At 50.9% G+C, this 16,417-nt stretch overlaps 1 protein-coding gene across 3 annotated transcripts; it reads right to left on the bottom strand.

The window, feature by feature from the left end:
* Positions 1–301: 301 nt before the first annotated feature.
* On the bottom strand, positions 302–10,326 carry Dnal4 (dynein axonemal light chain 4). Of its 3 annotated transcripts, none has more exons than XM_090328708.1 (4): positions 10,228–10,326; positions 3,112–3,315; positions 1,526–1,609; positions 302–599 (listed from the first exon to the last, which is right to left on the bottom strand). In XM_090328708.1, exons 2-4 carry the CDS (start codon positions 3,178–3,180, stop codon positions 435–437), a joined length of 318 nt encoding a protein of 105 aa, XP_090184834.1. In that variant the 5' UTR covers positions 3,181–3,315; positions 10,228–10,326; the 3' UTR covers positions 302–434. The 3 variants fall into 3 exon arrangements, with proteins under 3 accessions (XP_090184834.1, XP_090184835.1, XP_090184836.1); XM_090328709.1 differs by lacking the exon at positions 10,228–10,326 and adding an exon at positions 9,979–10,067; XM_090328710.1 differs by lacking the exon at positions 10,228–10,326 and adding an exon at positions 4,953–5,121.
* Between the last annotated feature and the right edge of the window lie 6,091 nt (positions 10,327–16,417).

Here is a 16,417-nt window from a genome sequence, read left to right on the forward strand (position 1 = left end):
GTCACGCTGAGGGCAGGCCTGGGGGGTCACCACTTCCCCAGAGGACAAGGAGAGACTCCTTCAGGGGGCCACTTCCACGTGGCCACTAAAGACAAGGACAGTGGACACTTCCCAGAAGGGCTGGGGACAGCAGGGTAGGGGGCTCCTGGCCCAGAGAAAGGGGGGACTACCATGTCCTAATGAGAAAAATCCTTCAGCTTGTCCTATCTCCCCACCCGCCCCTACCGAGAGATGCATGCCTCTGCCTGTCCACAGCCAGACTGGGACGAAGCGGAGAGATGTGGACAACGCACACATGGGGCATGGCTCAGGACACTGATACGACACAGGACAAAAGAAAAGAGCCCACGCACTCTTGGATTGGAAAGAGCCGGGACGTGCTGGAGCTGGGTCCGGTCCCAGAAGAGGGGCAGGCGAAGGCCGTGGGGGCGGTGTCAGGAGCACTTCCACACGCACACGGCCAGGGTGCCTCCGAAGTACAGGTAGAGCAGGTTCTTCACCTCGTGGGTGATCTCAAACCCGAAGCCCTCGCCAATCACTACGTGCCAGGAGGAGCCAAACTTCTTGTCCATGGACTCTTTGATCATCTTGGCGGCACTCTGGAAGGGAGAGGGTGCGGGGTCAGGGGTGGCTGGAAGGAGCCTGCTGTCCTGCTCGTGGACGCTTCTGGGTAGAGTTCCACCAGGCCACGTCCTGCCAGGACTGGTACACAGGGACAGGAACTAGACAGTCCTTCACCGGTCAACGCGGGGGAGTGAGCCACAGATAGGCTTGAGCCCTGGCCACCAGAGGACAGGGACCAAAAGAGACAACAGGTGGCACTGGCAAGGGGTGGCACCTGTGAGGGCCCATGTGAAACCTGAGGCTTGGAGACCCAGTGTGTGAAAGCCCACACCTCCAGGAGCTGTCCCAGGGGGAGGATGAGATCCAGGGAGGGACTGGGTACAGGCTGAGCAGTGGATGGCCACATCCAGATACCTGGCGTGCCTCCCACCTTGCCAGGCGCCACATGAAAGCTGTGTTCCCACTGTCTCAGCGAATGATGCTGGCCCCAAGCTGAGAATGGCTCCTGTGAGCCCAGAGCCAGGAAGGGCTGGAGACTGTCTGAATGTGAACTGGAGAGACCCAGAGCCAGAGCTCTATCACCAGCTTGCTGAGGGGCACTGCTGGGCTCACACCTCGAGCCCCTTCCCCAGCCCTAGAGTGGTGCCCAGGCTAGAGACAGGCTTTTAACTGTGAGATGGATGGATGAAGACATGGATGAATGCCTGGCAGCCTTGCCCACCACTGGGACAGAGCCTGGGGAGCGGGGGATAGGGAAGCCCTGCTAGCAGCCCACCGGTTAGGCCCAGAGTGGAGCGGCTTGGAGCCCCTCTATCTTCCCGCCCTCTAGGGCTGCGCATGACCTGTGGTGCCCAGATCAGCACCAGCCTCTGTCCTCACTGGCTGGGGACTGTGGCCCCGAGGCCAGGGTCACACACAGAATCAGCAAGGGCACAAGGCCCACCTGCTCTGATGGCAGTACCTCATTGTTGTTGGAGTATTTCTCACAGGCTGTGACACATAGCTCCATGGTTTCCACTCGCATTTCCTCTGGCATGTCCGAGTGCTAGAGACAGGGCAGAGTGACAAACAGAGAGAGGCTTAGCCCGTGACTGGCTTTCCTGGCCAGCCTCTTAGTCCCATGCTTAAAGCATGGGTACTAGGTGCCTTCCCTGGCACAGCCCTGGGCAGATGACTCATCTGACTAGGTCTAAGGGTTGGTCTAAGGGTCTGAGCCCCTCTGCAAGCCAAGGACAGGGTGGAGGAGCACCTGGTTTACAGCAGGACCTGCTCAAGGACCAGAGGCATAGCACAGATCCCCCTGGCCTGGCCTCCCTCGGGGTTCTGGCTTTCTCCTAGCCGTGGCTGCTCTGTCAGCTGCCATGTCCATCCTCCTCCTGACCGGTGGCCCTGGCTCCACCCTCTCTTTCTGCACCTGTGTCTCCTTCCTCCCTCCACCAGCTGCATCTCCCATGCTTCTGCGCTTCTTATATCATCCCCAGCTCAACTTCTTCCCGAGACTCCGGACTCTCCTGTTCCCATGTCCATCTGAAAACACTACTTCTATGTGGAAAAACTTTCCCCACAATTTTGATCTACCTACACCTTCCCTTTCTTTCCTCCCCAGTATTCAGGGAAGACATACTCTGGGGACCATCTTTGACCTTCTTCCCCTCAGATCCTGCCTTCACAGAGTTCCACTGCCTCTGCCCAGAGTCACAACTGCACACCAGGTCCCAATCACCTCATCTCTCTCGCCTGTGTGTCCCGCCATCTGTTCTCACAACAGCTAGCATCATCTGTGTGTGTGTGTGTGTGCGCGTGCGCGCGTGCGCGCGCATGTCCACACCAGTTCTAAGGCTTGAACTCAGGACTACGCACTGTCCCTAAGCTTTCTGTTGAGGTCCACTTCAACTTCGTGGAAGTTCATAGGAGATCAGTCTCATGGACTTCCCTGCCTGGGCTGGCTTTAAACCACGATCCTCAGATCTCAGCCTCCTCAGGTCTAAAAGCTCAGGGCAGACCCTGTTACTCCTCCGGCCTCAGCAGACTCCACATCCCACATCCCAACTGGGTCTGCACAGGCTGCTCCTATCATTCTGGACCTCATATCCTGCCACCTTCTTGGCAGCTCACGCCAGCCACACTGCTTCACTCTGCTCCTCTAAAGTGCCAAGATCACCCTGCCCCAGCATCCCACATTCCTGCTGGGCATCATCTTCCCTGGGTTGCTGCAAGGCCTGCAGCTGAACTGGACCAAGATCTCTGATCTTGCCCAGGGGCCATCCTCCGCTCCCCTGCTCCTTCAATTTACTGCCTGCAATGGTAACACTTAGGCATTCCTCATGTGTGGGTCAGGCTACTGTCTCATGCTGCCACCCTCACCGTGACAGAACCGTGCCTGGCACAGAGCAGGTGGCCTAAATATAGACTTGGTGAGTGAATGAATGAATGAAAAAATGAATCACTATCGACTCCTAAGTGTGTCATCTGATCCAGCAGAGGCCTTCTCTTCTTCACACTGCCATCCTGCAGGCGGTGGAGGCCACCTGTCTCCTCCTGGCTTACCCTGACCAGAGGGAAGGTCTGCAGGCGCTTGTAATCGGCTTCATCTTTCTTTCCCTCTGTCTCTCCCATGTTCCTTCCACTGTGGCCTTTGCAGGAGAGAGTGGGCTTTCAGGAGATGCTGGCGCTGGTGGTTTAGGCACCCTGGAGTCTCAGGAAGCGGCCTGCCAACTTGGTGGGAGCAAAGATGCCTTTCCCTGATGGGTGCTGGAGAAAACAGGAAAACCAGGAGAGAGGAGCTGGCTTTAAAACCACACATCGCAAATTAGAAATGTCTCAGTAACAAGTTGACACCTCCCCATCTTAACTCCTCCGCATCCTTTCCAAATGGCCAGCAAATCTGCAGACTGAGGGTGAGTCAACGCGAGATGCTGTGAGAACACACTGTCATTGTCAAGGCGGATGCTGACTGTGGGCCAGGCCCGGGATGGAGCTGGAGCCGGCAATTAGAAAATCAGCCCCACTTTCCAGGGACGTGGACTCCAAGTTAGACATTCAAGTGACCAGGCAGTCTGGGTCCCTCTAGGGGACCAGGAATGGCATTTGGCACCCACCCTGACATGCCAGGCTCCCTAGAGGTGCCAGCTTACTCCCTGTCAGGCCACCAGACCCTGGCTTGCTGGGCCAGGAGTGTGGGCAGCTTGACACAGGTGCTGGGTGCTGGGTGAGCCACTGATAGGCTGTGTGGCCTGCGGGGTCTTTGAGTCCTCATTGACAACGGGCCAGTCACATTCCTGAGAACTCAGTGACATGCTGTACACAGGATGGGGACATGAGGACACTAAGTGGTTCCTGGGAGAAGCAATGAGAGACTGCACACAGGTATGAAAGGAATTCACAGCACCTCAGACACACACAAGCATCCCTCAATCTAGTTATCTGTAGCACCAAGAGATGGGCCTGGATTCTAGGTGATGGGGATGGTCAGGTGTTTATCCTTCACTCCCACAATGTAACGTGGCCCATAGTTCCAAGGGCTTTTTATCTCAGAAGCATGACATGGAAGAATGCAAATCACTGCACTGATGAGCTTTTTAGACAATCTATGCTTGACAAGCAAGCTCAATGTTATGTCACCTCCAAATAAACTTAATGCCATGCACACCCATGGAACCCCAAGATACCTCTCAGAGCAGCTGATACGTGTGTGTGCGATAAAGTACACACATACACTGTCTCTCAGATGGGGTCTTGTTAATGCTGCCCAGGTTGCCCTTGAACTTCTGGGCTCAAGGACTCCCCGAGAAGCTGAGACAACAGGCGCAGTCTACTGTACTAGGCTAACAAGATAGACAGTGATGGGTGGTATCTTCATGTGTGCAGGGTGTCACTGTACCTACTCTGGAAATGATCACCAGTATGGCTGGAGACAGGGGGGGCAAGATCAGTGACCTGAGGTCACTCATCGTGGGTGTGATGGAGCCAAGGTTTAGATTTGAGCCCTGCCATAGTGTGGGCACATCTAAGCTCTGCCCTTGGTGTCTCCTCAGCTCACGGCTACAGATCTGACTGCCAGGGTAGCTGGAGCAGACCGTGAGAATGTGAACCTTTGCTCTCCCTTCCTGCACCTGCTGCTTGGGGGTGACCCAGGACCCAAGCTTTCTGTGCTCAGCAGGTTGTGCTATGCTCTTGATTTCAGCCCCTCTCTGAGGCTTTCGAAGTCCTCAGTTCTGCCCATCTGGCCAGCTTCCTTGAGTAAGGCTGGAAGCTTGGCACAGACTCTGCTGCTTTACGACACTGGCATGTTGATTTCCCAGGGGACAGATGGCTCCTCTTATCTCCTAATACTCCTCGGATCATTAGCAGTTTTTGTTAGTCTCTGCCTATATGAGCTGGCAGCTTACCAAGCACAACTGCACTGTACTTTCTGCCCAGGTTTCTTATTTCTCTGTTCATCGATGTGAAGGCCCATCTTCATTTCCATCCTGTGCTCCTAGGTTTAGTAATGGCTCCTCTACTGCCTCCCCCTCCAGTCTTATGAAGTACGGCAGGGTGCAGCTGCCCTGAGAACGGCAGGGCCTCATGGTCAATCACTTAACCCAGACCTACGATGCCTCCAAAAAAGAGGATCTGGACTCCTGCTGCTGTCATCTGGCAGGCCGATGTCTGCACCACGCATGCCTGTCCACACACGCAGAAGGAGAGCAAATGCCGAGACCCACCACACGCGATCCTCATCCGACTGCCAGCACCTGGTGGGCTGTACTCAGGAATGTTCACCAAGGACCAGGATTCATGACCACAAATAGCCTTCCTAAACTACCACAGAGATTCTCTGTGTATGTTCACGTGTGCACACCTACCAGTTCTGGGACTTGAACTCAGGGCCTTGCTACTCTTGCTTGGCTTCTTTGCTCAGGGAAGGGGCACTGTCCCTTAGCGTTTTCATTCAAGGATGAAACTTTACCATAGCCACACCCCTCCTACTTCCAGCTTCTTGATAGTTAGCTGGAGATGAGTCTCATGGACTTCCTTTGTTCAGGCTGGCCTCGAACCTCAGATCTGTCTCCCAAGTAACTAGGATTACAAGTGTGAGCCACAAGCACGTGACTAACTTCTGCCGATCCAAAACAGACGAGGCTTACAGACGAGAAGGCAGTCACAGCTGTGTGCTTCCCAAAACAGAAAGGAGAATGTTTGTATGATGCTGTGTCATTACAGTACAGTGACAGTCATTTGTCCACAATTAGCAAACTCCACTGAAGGGATGTTGCCCCAAATAGGCAGACCTCGGGTCTTAATAACATCCGTCTCCCACATGAACATGCACAGGCCTGAGAGGCTGTGCTGGGCTGGAGAGCTTTGAATAATGTAAGTGTGCCACGGCCAGGGTGTCTGAATCTGTCACTACTGAAGGTCACGCCAGGCCATTAGGCCCACAGTGGGGCACAAAGCCAGGGCATCCCTGCCCCTCCCACTGCTCGTATTCTCTAGGGATAGAAAATAGGAGGAATGGGAACATGCATGAATTCTGGAAAATAAGGCCCAAAGTATCTGGCAGCCACCAGAGGAGGGAAGGCCCACCCAGTACTGACCCACCCTCTGTCCCCTACCACCTACGATGTTTCAGAAACTGCAGGATCCCTTCAGTGTGCACCACTGCAGGTCTGCTTCCCAGTTCATGCCTCTCACTGTTTTCCACTTCTCTAAGCCTTGATTTTCTACATGGAAATTAAGAATGAATACGTTCTACCACACAGGGACCAGGAAGGAGGACTTCCGCATGCTTTGCCCAGCCCCTCTTCCCAGCCACGCCTAAGCCAAACACTCACTTCCTGCGTGGAAACTCAGGTGACAAGCTGGAGAGGGGGTTGCCAGACACTGGGGGATCATCTGGGCTTGGGTGGGGCTACAATCCATATTTACTGTCAGCCTCATGAGGATGTGTGGCAGAAGTATCAACCTACAGTTCTCAGACTCTTATCTGGGGATCAGAGAGGTTTAATGGCTGGCCTACAGGGTACACAGCCAGGACCTGCAGACCCAGGATCTGAATCCAGATCCATTCTCCTAAATAGAAGAATACTTCTGTGCTTTCTCCCTTGGAATAAAGGAGAAGAATACTTTCTGTACTTTCTCCCTTGGAATAAAGGAGAAATAAGGCCTTTGGCATCAGCACCCACCAGTCCAGCCCTGCATCCCAGCATGTCAGAGACAGTATGCACCTGGTCCTCGCTGCCTTACTTACACACACACACACACACCCTACTAGCAAACAAATAAGCTAGCAAGGGAGTGGGTGCAAAGGATGACGGAGCAGGACACTGTTAATAAGGTTAGGAAGTAAGGTAGAAATCCCAGTTTCTAGAGGTATCAGGTCCCCAGACCAATTGTGTGTGGAAGGAAACTTCAGCATCTCCACTTTCTTCAAATAAGAGCATTAGAAACCCACTATCTACTGCAAATGAGGGACATTACACAGTAAGGGTACAGCTCAGAATAAAGGGTCTTTTCAAGAAAACACACCTGCAGCTGGGTGGCTCATGCCTGTAACCCTAGCTACAAAGGAAACTGAGATCTGAGGATCATAGCTGGAAGGCAGTCTAGGAAGTAAAGTGCCCGAGACTCTCATCTACAATTAATCAGCAAAAAACTGGACATAGAGTTGTAGCTCAAGAAGCAGAGCACTAGCCTTGAGCATGGAAAAAAAATAAGTGACACGGGGTTGGGAGTTTGGCCTAGTGGTAGAGTGCTTGCCTAGCATGCACAAAGACCTGGGTTCAATTCCTTGGTAACACATACATAGAAAATGCCAGAAATGGTGCTTAAGTGGCAGAGTGCTAACCTTGAGGAAAAAGTCCAAGATAGCATGAGGCTCTGAGTTGAAGCCTTTGTAACTGGCACAAATAACAACAAAAAGAAAACCCACATTTTATACAAACACACCAAGGTTCTTTTGTTTTGTTAATAGAGCCTTACTTTCCCCTATGAATTTCCCTGTGAATTTGTGCTTTAAACCATGGGGAAGGAGGAGGAAGAGAAGAAAGGGCCGATGAGAAAGGTAGGGACAAAGAGAGTAGTGTATTGACCACGCACAATTCAAAGCTAGCCCAGACAAATCCCACATATCTCCAATTAACCAGCAAAAACCTCAAGTGGTAAAGCACTAGCTTTAAGGGAAAATGCTAAGGAACAGAGCAAGCCTAAGTTCAAGCCCCTGCAATCAGAACACATAAACGAACATGAATGAAAACACAAACACACACACACAAACACACACACACACGAAAGTTTCCACCTTCAAAAGAGGAGTTTCCAGGGCCAGGACTTTGGCCTAGTGGTTAAAGTGCTTGCCTAGCATGCATGAAGGCCCGGGTTTGATTCCTTGGTACCACATACATAGAAAAAAGCTGGAAGTGGTGCTGAGGCTCAAGTGGTAGAGCTCTAGCCTTGAGAAAATCCAAGGACAGTGCTCAGGCCCTGAGCTCAAGCCCAGGACTGGCCAAAAAAAAAAAAAAAAAAAAAGTTTTCATATGATGTAGTATAAGGACTAAACACATATACAAGGAGCTACAGTTCATACAGAAGGCAGAAAGCACACAGATGCAAAGACAGATGCAAGAGGAAAACTCTTGAAGGGAGGAAGGTAGAGGAAGACAGCAAGGAAAGCTTGGCGGCAGGGGCAGCACTGGAGTCAGGCTTGGAAAGGTGACATGATGAGAGCTTCGAGCAGAGAAAAGCAACCCAGTGATTTAAGATAGAAGGATCAAGGCATCTTTTGGGAAAGTCTAGCAGCCCAATTTGGCTAGAGGACAAAATATGGCCAAGAGAGAGAAAAGGGAGGGAGTGCTGTACTGGGAACCAAACAGCTGTTACTATGACATCCTGAAACTACAAGTTTCTGTAAGCTGAAAGAACCTAGTAATTGTAAGACTCTCTGTAAATTGAAAGAATCGCTTATTGTTTCTACTCCCCCTTCCATGACGACCCAACTGCAATATTCTGTTAAGCAAAAAGAACTTGATTTATGTATTCTGTTTGGCAGAACAGTTTGACCACCTCCTGATCCCCTCCCCAGGTTTGTTTCAGGTACATGTTGTATAGAGATAGTTACTAAGCAATATCTCTAGGCAACCTGCTTGCGTCAGTCACCTTTCTGCAAAACATATATATTCTGCTGTGCAAAAATAAAGATTGAGACCTTGATCAAAATACTGTCTTGGTCTCCTTTCTCATGTCTGGTTTGTCTCCCATTCAGGTCTACTCCTCCTCGAGCTCTAGTTGACTACCCTGCAGGCTGGGGCAGTGCTGGTGTGAGGAATGGAAATGTAAAGGGCTCTAAAATCCAGGTGTAATGAATGTGGGGAATGGGAAGCACTTTGCAGCTTTCTTGGTGGCTGGAGGCATTGTTGTCCTGTGTTGGATAATAGCCTAGGTGGCAGCCTTAAAGACTAGAATCAGGCTGGGTCTAGCTACCTACAAGACTGGGATCTGAGGATTGAGGCTCAAAGCCAGTCCAGGCAGCAAAGTCCCCAAGACTCTCTCTCCAATTAACCACCAGAAAGTCAGACGTAGAGCTGTGGCTCAACTGGTAGAGCCTCAACCTTGAGAGAAAAGGGGGCAGTGCTCAGGCTGTGAGGTCAAGCCTCAATACGTACAGGCACATACACACAAAAAAAGATGGGAACCAGGGTGGTGGCTTCAGGAATGGAAGGGGTGTGAGATCCTCCTGGAGATGATTCTGGACAACTGGAAAACTTGAGAACTGCAGAGGAATGGGCTGAGCAGAGCATGACGGGACACCCCGCAGCAGGGCAAGTTAGGTTTTAGAACTACTGAGCAGGCATGGGGGGGTGAAAGGACAAATGGCAATGTCTTGTTGGGAGTAGGAAGTAAAAAAACAAAAACAAAAACAGAAAACCATGGGTGATGGGGGCTCTAGAAGCAAAGGCACTGACACCACCATCCGAACCTCTTCCCGTCTCCTGACCTCACCCCAGGTCTCCCTAAGGACAAAACCACGAGAAGACAAAAGCCAGAGAGCAGCTCTGAGCGTCAACGTGACAGGCTAAAGCCGCTGATGAGGCGGGAAAGGAAGGGACAAAGGGAAGGCGCCCTCTTCCCTCACATTCTCCCCCAAGTTCCCGGAGGAGCCTGGTGTGGGCGCGGGGCGGTGCCCGGGCCGGGAGGTCCACTGGGAATCGGACTAGGTTTGCCGAGTCGCCTCCTCCCTCACGGACGGCCTCCACCCACACCGCCAGCGTCGGCTCCCAGCCTAAACCCCCGCGGGCCTGATGAGACCACCCCAGCTGCACCGACAGGGCCGGAGAATGGGGCCCCCACTCCAAAAGGCCCCCAGCTCTCCACCGCAGGAGTCGGGGGACGGGGGTGACTCCGCCACCGTGGGGAGGGGGTCGAGGTGCGAATTACCGCGCGGCGCCGGACGGGGCCCAGGCGGGACGGAGGGCGGCCGGCCGAGTCGCAACGAGAATCTGCGAGCGCGGAGCCCGCGGGGCCCCAGGCGGGGTGGGGCGGGGGGGTCCTGGGGCCCCGCGGGCTGGAGACCGGGGTGGGGCCTCGGCGGTGGGCGAGGCCTCGCCCGCCCTTGTCGCTGCCCGCCCTCCCTCCTGGCCAGCCCTCCCCGCCCGACCGACGGCCCGCGGCGCCCCGGGGCCTCACCTGCTCCCGCGGGGGCCCAGAGCCCGGGCTGCAGCCAGCGCACCCCGCCAGGGTTGTCAAGGAGCACACAAGAGTGTCTTAGCAACCAGCCTGGAAGTCCCGCCCCCTCGCCGGACGTTGATCCACGTTTCATTTGTTATTGGTGAGCGAAAGTGTCAGTCATACTGAAGGGTCCTACGACACACAGGTTCAGCGGGAGAGGGGCGTGGCCTAGGAGCGGGGAAGGCGGGGCTTTTCTTATAGTTGTCTTCAGTGTGCCTGAGAAGCAGACAGCCTAAAGTTGGCTGGACTTGAACTTAGGCTTTTGAACTAACCATGTTTTGCTCAAGAGCAGCGTTCTACCACTTGAGCCTTAGCGACACTTACGTTTTCTGTTGTTGTTGTGATGGTGGGTTTTTTGGTGTGTGTGTGTGTGTGTGTGTGTGTGTGTGATTAATTGTAGAACAGAGTCTCACAGACTTTCCTGCCTGCCCTGCCTTGGAGCCATCCTCAGATCCCAGCCTTCTGTGTAGTTAGCGTTCCAGGCTTGAGGCACCTGTCCCTGGCTAAAGTTGGCTTTTGAGAGACACAAAGTTAAAAAAAAAAAAAGTATTATTTGGGGAGTTTTTGATCTTTAAAATAGCAGGTGCACTTGTTATGATATTGAGTTGCTCTTGTAACAGTACCTCAAAAGCCTAGCATTAATATAGAGCTTTATTTTAGTATCTCCCAGATTCTCACAATACTTTTTTTGCCAGGCCTGAGGGTTGCGCTCAAGTTCTGAGCCACAAGGGTTTTCTCAAGGCTAGCACTCTAGCCCTCTACCACTTGAGCCACAGCACCACTTCGGGCTTTTTCTGTGTATGTGTGGTGCTGAGGAATCGAACCCACGTCTTCATGCATGCTAGGCAAGCACTCTACCGCTAGGCCAAAATCCTAACCCCATCTCACAATACTTTTGAGTAGTAATATCTGTGATCCTGTTTGAACCAAAGTACAGAGAGGGTAAGTAAAGGAAAAGTCAAGACAATGCCCTGGAGAAGGGACCCTGGTGCTTTGCCACTCCTTCCAAGGTCACCTTGCTGGAGTTGCTAGGAGACACGTGCACCAAGCAACTTAAGACCTGGTTGTCTAGAACCTGCCTCTGTTTCCTCTTGGGATGACAATAAGCTAAACATATTAGTGAAGCTGGGTGATAGGTGGTAGCCGCCTGTGAGAGATGGGATCACAAGATCTCTGAGAACAAAATGTAATTAAACTTCCTGCTTCACGGTTAACCTCAGCCCTGAGGGCCGGATAGTTATTTCTCTCAGATGACCTCACCTCAATAAATACTCCAACCCAAAGGCCAATCCTCTTGTTCTCACCCTAGAGACGACTCACTTTCTGTCTCCTGAAGATGCATCTGTAGCTGGTACTTCAAGTGTTTTCACTGCCACAAAGGAATTAAAAGCAGGAGAAGGACCTAGCATTCTCACTCTCATTTGGTCTGTCCATGGTCACTTTGTAATTACCTGGGTTTCCAGGTAGGACCAGACAGCTTGGTAACATCTTCACCTACCACTCTAAGAAACAGCAGAGCTTTGCAGGATAGACACCCCCAAATGAAGATAATTACCTATAATGATCAGGCTGTCTCCTGCAGCCCGAGGAATCGTCTCTTGGGAACCAGACTGCTCCCTTCAGGTAATAATAGCTATAGCAACGTCTCCAGTACCCCCAGAGAACCAGAACCATATGGTGACCAGCCAGGCCACACCTGTAGGCAAGACACTTGAAACTATGCATGCCTTTGCCTCCCTGCCTCTAATGTTTCCTCTACTGTCTGCATCCTAAAGATGAAATGAAGTGCTGTCTTCCTGGGGCATCTTGCCATGTAAAAAAATCTCCTTACTGGCGGCTGGGTGGCTCATGCCTGTAATCCTAGCTACTCAGGAAGCTGAGATCTGTGCATCACAGTTCAAAGTCAGCCTGCGAAGGAAAATCCACAGGACTCTTACGTCCAGTGACACTGTGGCTCAAAGTGTAGAGCTCTAGCCTAGAGCAAAGGAAGGACAAATGCCTAGCTCTGAGTTCAAGCTCAACAACAGAAAAAATATCTGCCAGGTCTCTTTCCTAATATTGCCACCCTGTGGAAATAAGGCTTGAATTTGGGGCCTAGGCTTTTTTTTTTTTTGGCCCAGGACTGATGTCTCCCACTTGAGCCACACCTATATCTCTAAATTCTTGCTAATTATTTGGAGATAAGACTCTCTTGGATTTGTCTGCCCAGGGTGGTTTCAAACCATGATTCTCAGGTCTTAGTCTTCTGATTAGCTAGGATGACAGGTGTGTGAGCTGCAATTGACTTTCCTGTCACTTTTAGTACATTTGTCTTACCCGACTTCTCTCCAGATGTTAAGAATGGAGGTGGATGGCTGTGTTAATTTTCTGAGAGCGAAAGAACCATGAGGCTCAATACTGATGGGTGGGTCAGAGATCATTGAGGTACTTCTGTAATTACTGTGTGTTTAACAATTACTCTGACATGATGTCATGTAGGAGTACAGATTTTTGAAAGTTGAGAGAGGAAAATAAAGCGCTCTCTCTCTCTCTCTCTCTCTCTTTTGTGCCAGTCCTTGAGCCACAGCACCACTTCTGGCTTTTTCTATGTATGTGGCACCGAGGAATCAAACCCGGGTCTTTGTGCATGCTAGGCAAGCACTCTACCACTAGGCCAAACTCCTAGCTAAGACTCTCTTTTTGTACACGGGCCCGCAGAGGAGACCACTGGGGTTCTCTAAGAGAGTTGTTTAGTATGGGGCTCCTTCCATGTCTTCTTGAGCTTGACACTGATTGTTTGATGACCTATGCGTATGCCACCCTGGCTCTTTTCACTGGGTGAGCAGGAACCTAAGGCACTTGAGATGAAGTGTTTGACTGGAGCTCACAGCATTATGGGAAGAAGCATTTGAGCAGGAACACAAGGTGCTATGGGAACGAGAAACCCTATAATGGGCCACATGTTACCTGTCATATGTTATAGCTGCCTCTTTTTAACTCCGTCTGCCTATCAGCCCCCTTTCTTTCCCCCAGAGGTGAAACCCACTGCCCATTTACTGGCATCCAAAGAGCATACAGGCAGCCCTTCCCAGGTGCTAGTGGTTCTAAGAGGAATAGAGGAGCTGATTACATGGAGGTCAGCTCAGTGCAGGGAGAGACAGATGAACAATCAGAATAATACTTCCTACCAAGGCTGGCCAGGTACTGCTTCTCCCCAAGAAGTGAACTCAGTGTGGCCCTGAGCGAGTAAGGCCATAGATCTCCAGCAGGCTGGGTGGAGACTGCTCATGGCCTGGGAGTGGCTGGTGTCTCCATGCACCCTCCATTTTACTGTAGGGTGAATGCAGTGAAAGCTGGGTGGTGATGGGGGTAAAGACACCGAAAGAAAGTATGGGGCTGGGTATTGGTGGCTTATGTCTATAAACCTACCTACTCAAATAGCTGAGATATGAGGATTATGGTTCAAAGCCAGTCCAGACAGGAAAGTTTATGAGACTCTTATCTCCATTTAACCAGCAAAACCAAAAACCCAGAATTGGAGCTGTGGCCTAAGGGGTAGAGGCAAAAAAAGGTAAGGAAGGTGCCCAGGCCCTGAGTTCAAGTCTCTGGAGCAGTGAGCGTGCGCGCGCGCGCGCACACACACACACACACACACACACACACACACACACAGTATGGGGGAACCAGAGGGATTTTGAATGTCAGGTGAGGTGAGAATGGAGGAGAGTAGCAGCTGAAGGGTTTCTTTCCAGTAAAGCTGAAACACCGTCATGCTTGGTTAGGAAAATCTCACCCCCGTGGTGGAGACAGTGGGCTGGATTTGGAGTGGATAGACAGAAGGTGGGCACAATGGGTATGCTTTGAGACTTGGCAGCGTGCTATTGTACGCATGGCCCTTCGCAATTGCCAGCTTGCCTCCCTGGCCTGTTCTGAGGGTCCATGGAATGTCTCACTCGGCCTCCAGATTTCCTTAGTTCTCTGTGCCAGCTTTCTCCGGGAGGTGGAAGGAGGAGGATGCTGGCGCTCCTGCCTCATCCAGACTCCTCCCCAAACAGCGTCCGTATTCTCTATCTTCTCTTTCTCACCACCCACTGCAATCTGGCTTCCACTCCCACACCCCCACCAAAACTCCCTCTTTCCTGGTTACCGGTGACCTCCCTCAGTCTTTAATTAGGGAGCCCCTCCCATCTGCTGGCTGTGGGGCCGCTCTTCACAGTGCAGACTCCGCCACAATGGTGAGGGGCAGCGTGCAAATTCCCCACAACACTCCTGTCCATATCCACACAAGGGCATCTACTCTTTATCTCCCATTGTAAGGATTCATATCCTTGACATGCCTGGGCTACAAACCACAGAGATCTTAGGTCCAGGTGAAGTCAAGAAGCAAATCATTCTAGGAAATAATCCCTACCCAATAGTGACTACTTACAAGGTGGAGACATTTTGGCTTGACAAAAGGGATTGTTCCCCCCCAATCCCCATCTTTGATTTTTTTTTTTTTTGGGTGGGTCAAGGGGCTTTAACTCGGCCTGAGCGCTGTCCCAGAGCTCTTCAGCTCAAGGCTACCACCCTACTCTTGAGCCAAGCTCCACTTCCTGTTTTCTAGAGGTTCATTGGAGATAAGAGTCTCGGGTCCTTTTGTGCCCAGGCTGGCTTTGAACCTTGATCCTCAGATCTCAGCCTCCTGAGTAGCTAAGATTACAGGTGTGAGCCACCACCCCTGGCTTGATTTGTTGTTTTTGTTTTCTAGCATCTCTCAGCAAAGTTTCTATTGCATTTCGCACATTTTGGTGATCACTATTTTCATTATCATTTGATTCAAATTGCTGTCCAGTCAAGGGTGTCATCCTTAACTGGATGTGGTGTTCCGAACCTGCAATTTGAGGAAGCAGAGGCAAGAAAATCTGAGTTAGAGGCTGCTTGCACGACATACATAGCAAATTCTGGGCCTGCCTGAGGTGAAAATAAGATTCTGTTACAAATAAACAAATTACTTAGAAATGTATTGTTTAATATCTAAACATCTGGATGTAATCTATTTTCTTCTTATATTGTGAGTAGTATGCTTTTATTTTCTAGAATTGGTTGAGATTTCCTTTTATTCAAGTATATACTATCTGGTATCATGTGTTATAGTCCTGGAGGTTAGATGTTCGCAGTGATACTCACTGAGCTAAGCATCAAAGCATCACATGCTCAGGTTCCTTCCTCCATGAGAGTCCGTTTCTTTTTCTTTCTCAGCTTTCATGTTCCCTTCCATCTTCACAGCCAATAGCGGCTGAGCTTTACTCAGTCTCCTTCTTTTCTTTCTTTCCTTTTTTTTTTTTTTTTTTTTGTCAGTCCAGGGCTTGAACTCTGGGCCTGGGTGCTGTCCCTGAGCTCTTCAGCTCAAGGCTATCACTCTACCACATTGAGTCATGGTGCCACTTCTGGTTTCCAGATAGTTAATTGGAGATAAGAATCTCACAGACTTTTGTGCCAGTCTCACAGCTGGCTTTGAACCATCGGCCTCAGATCTCAGCCTCCTGAGTAGCTAGGATCACAGATGTGAGCCACCACGTCCAGCTGGGTCTCCTTCTTCCACATCGAAGCACCTATAATTCCTTTGGGTCATTCTGGAAGATTCCTTTCATTTCATGAGTCATCTGATGATTAGCAGTTTGGTTCCATTTGCCCCTCACGACAGGACAGTGTGCTGACAGCTTCTGGTGAGCAGGATACAGACATCACCGAGGGAAGGTATTTTGGGATTTTTTTTGATCTACCATAATCAGTAAGTTTGTCCTGTGTAATTGGAACCTTGGTCTTTTTCAATCTCGGCCTCCCAACCGGTGCCTGGCTGTGATACAGTTGATCAATTTGAATTGAATGCCTAGGCATACGAAATACCCTTTTTGTGAGGGTTTGATAAAATCTTGTCCTCCAGAAAGAACTTACTTCTGTTTCTAGCAAGCTGTTAGAGTTCATTCTAAGTGCACGGAGGAGCTTTAGAGGGTTATTTCATTTGTTCCGTTTTGAGCTAGGGTCTTTTTCTGGAACTCAGAATCTTTCTATCTCAATGTACCAAGTGCTGGGTTTATAGGTATATGCTGTCATGCTTGGCTAGTTTGGGAGAGGTGGTTTGTATGTTTATATGAGGCTTGAATTCAGGGTCTGGATACTGTCCCTT

The sequence above is a fragment of the Megascapheus bottae genome, chromosome 2 (genome assembly GCF_031878675.1).
Source record: "Megascapheus bottae isolate mThoBot1 chromosome 2, mThoBot2.hap1, whole genome shotgun sequence".
Taxonomy (NCBI): Eukaryota; Metazoa; Chordata; class Mammalia; order Rodentia; family Geomyidae; genus Megascapheus; species Megascapheus bottae.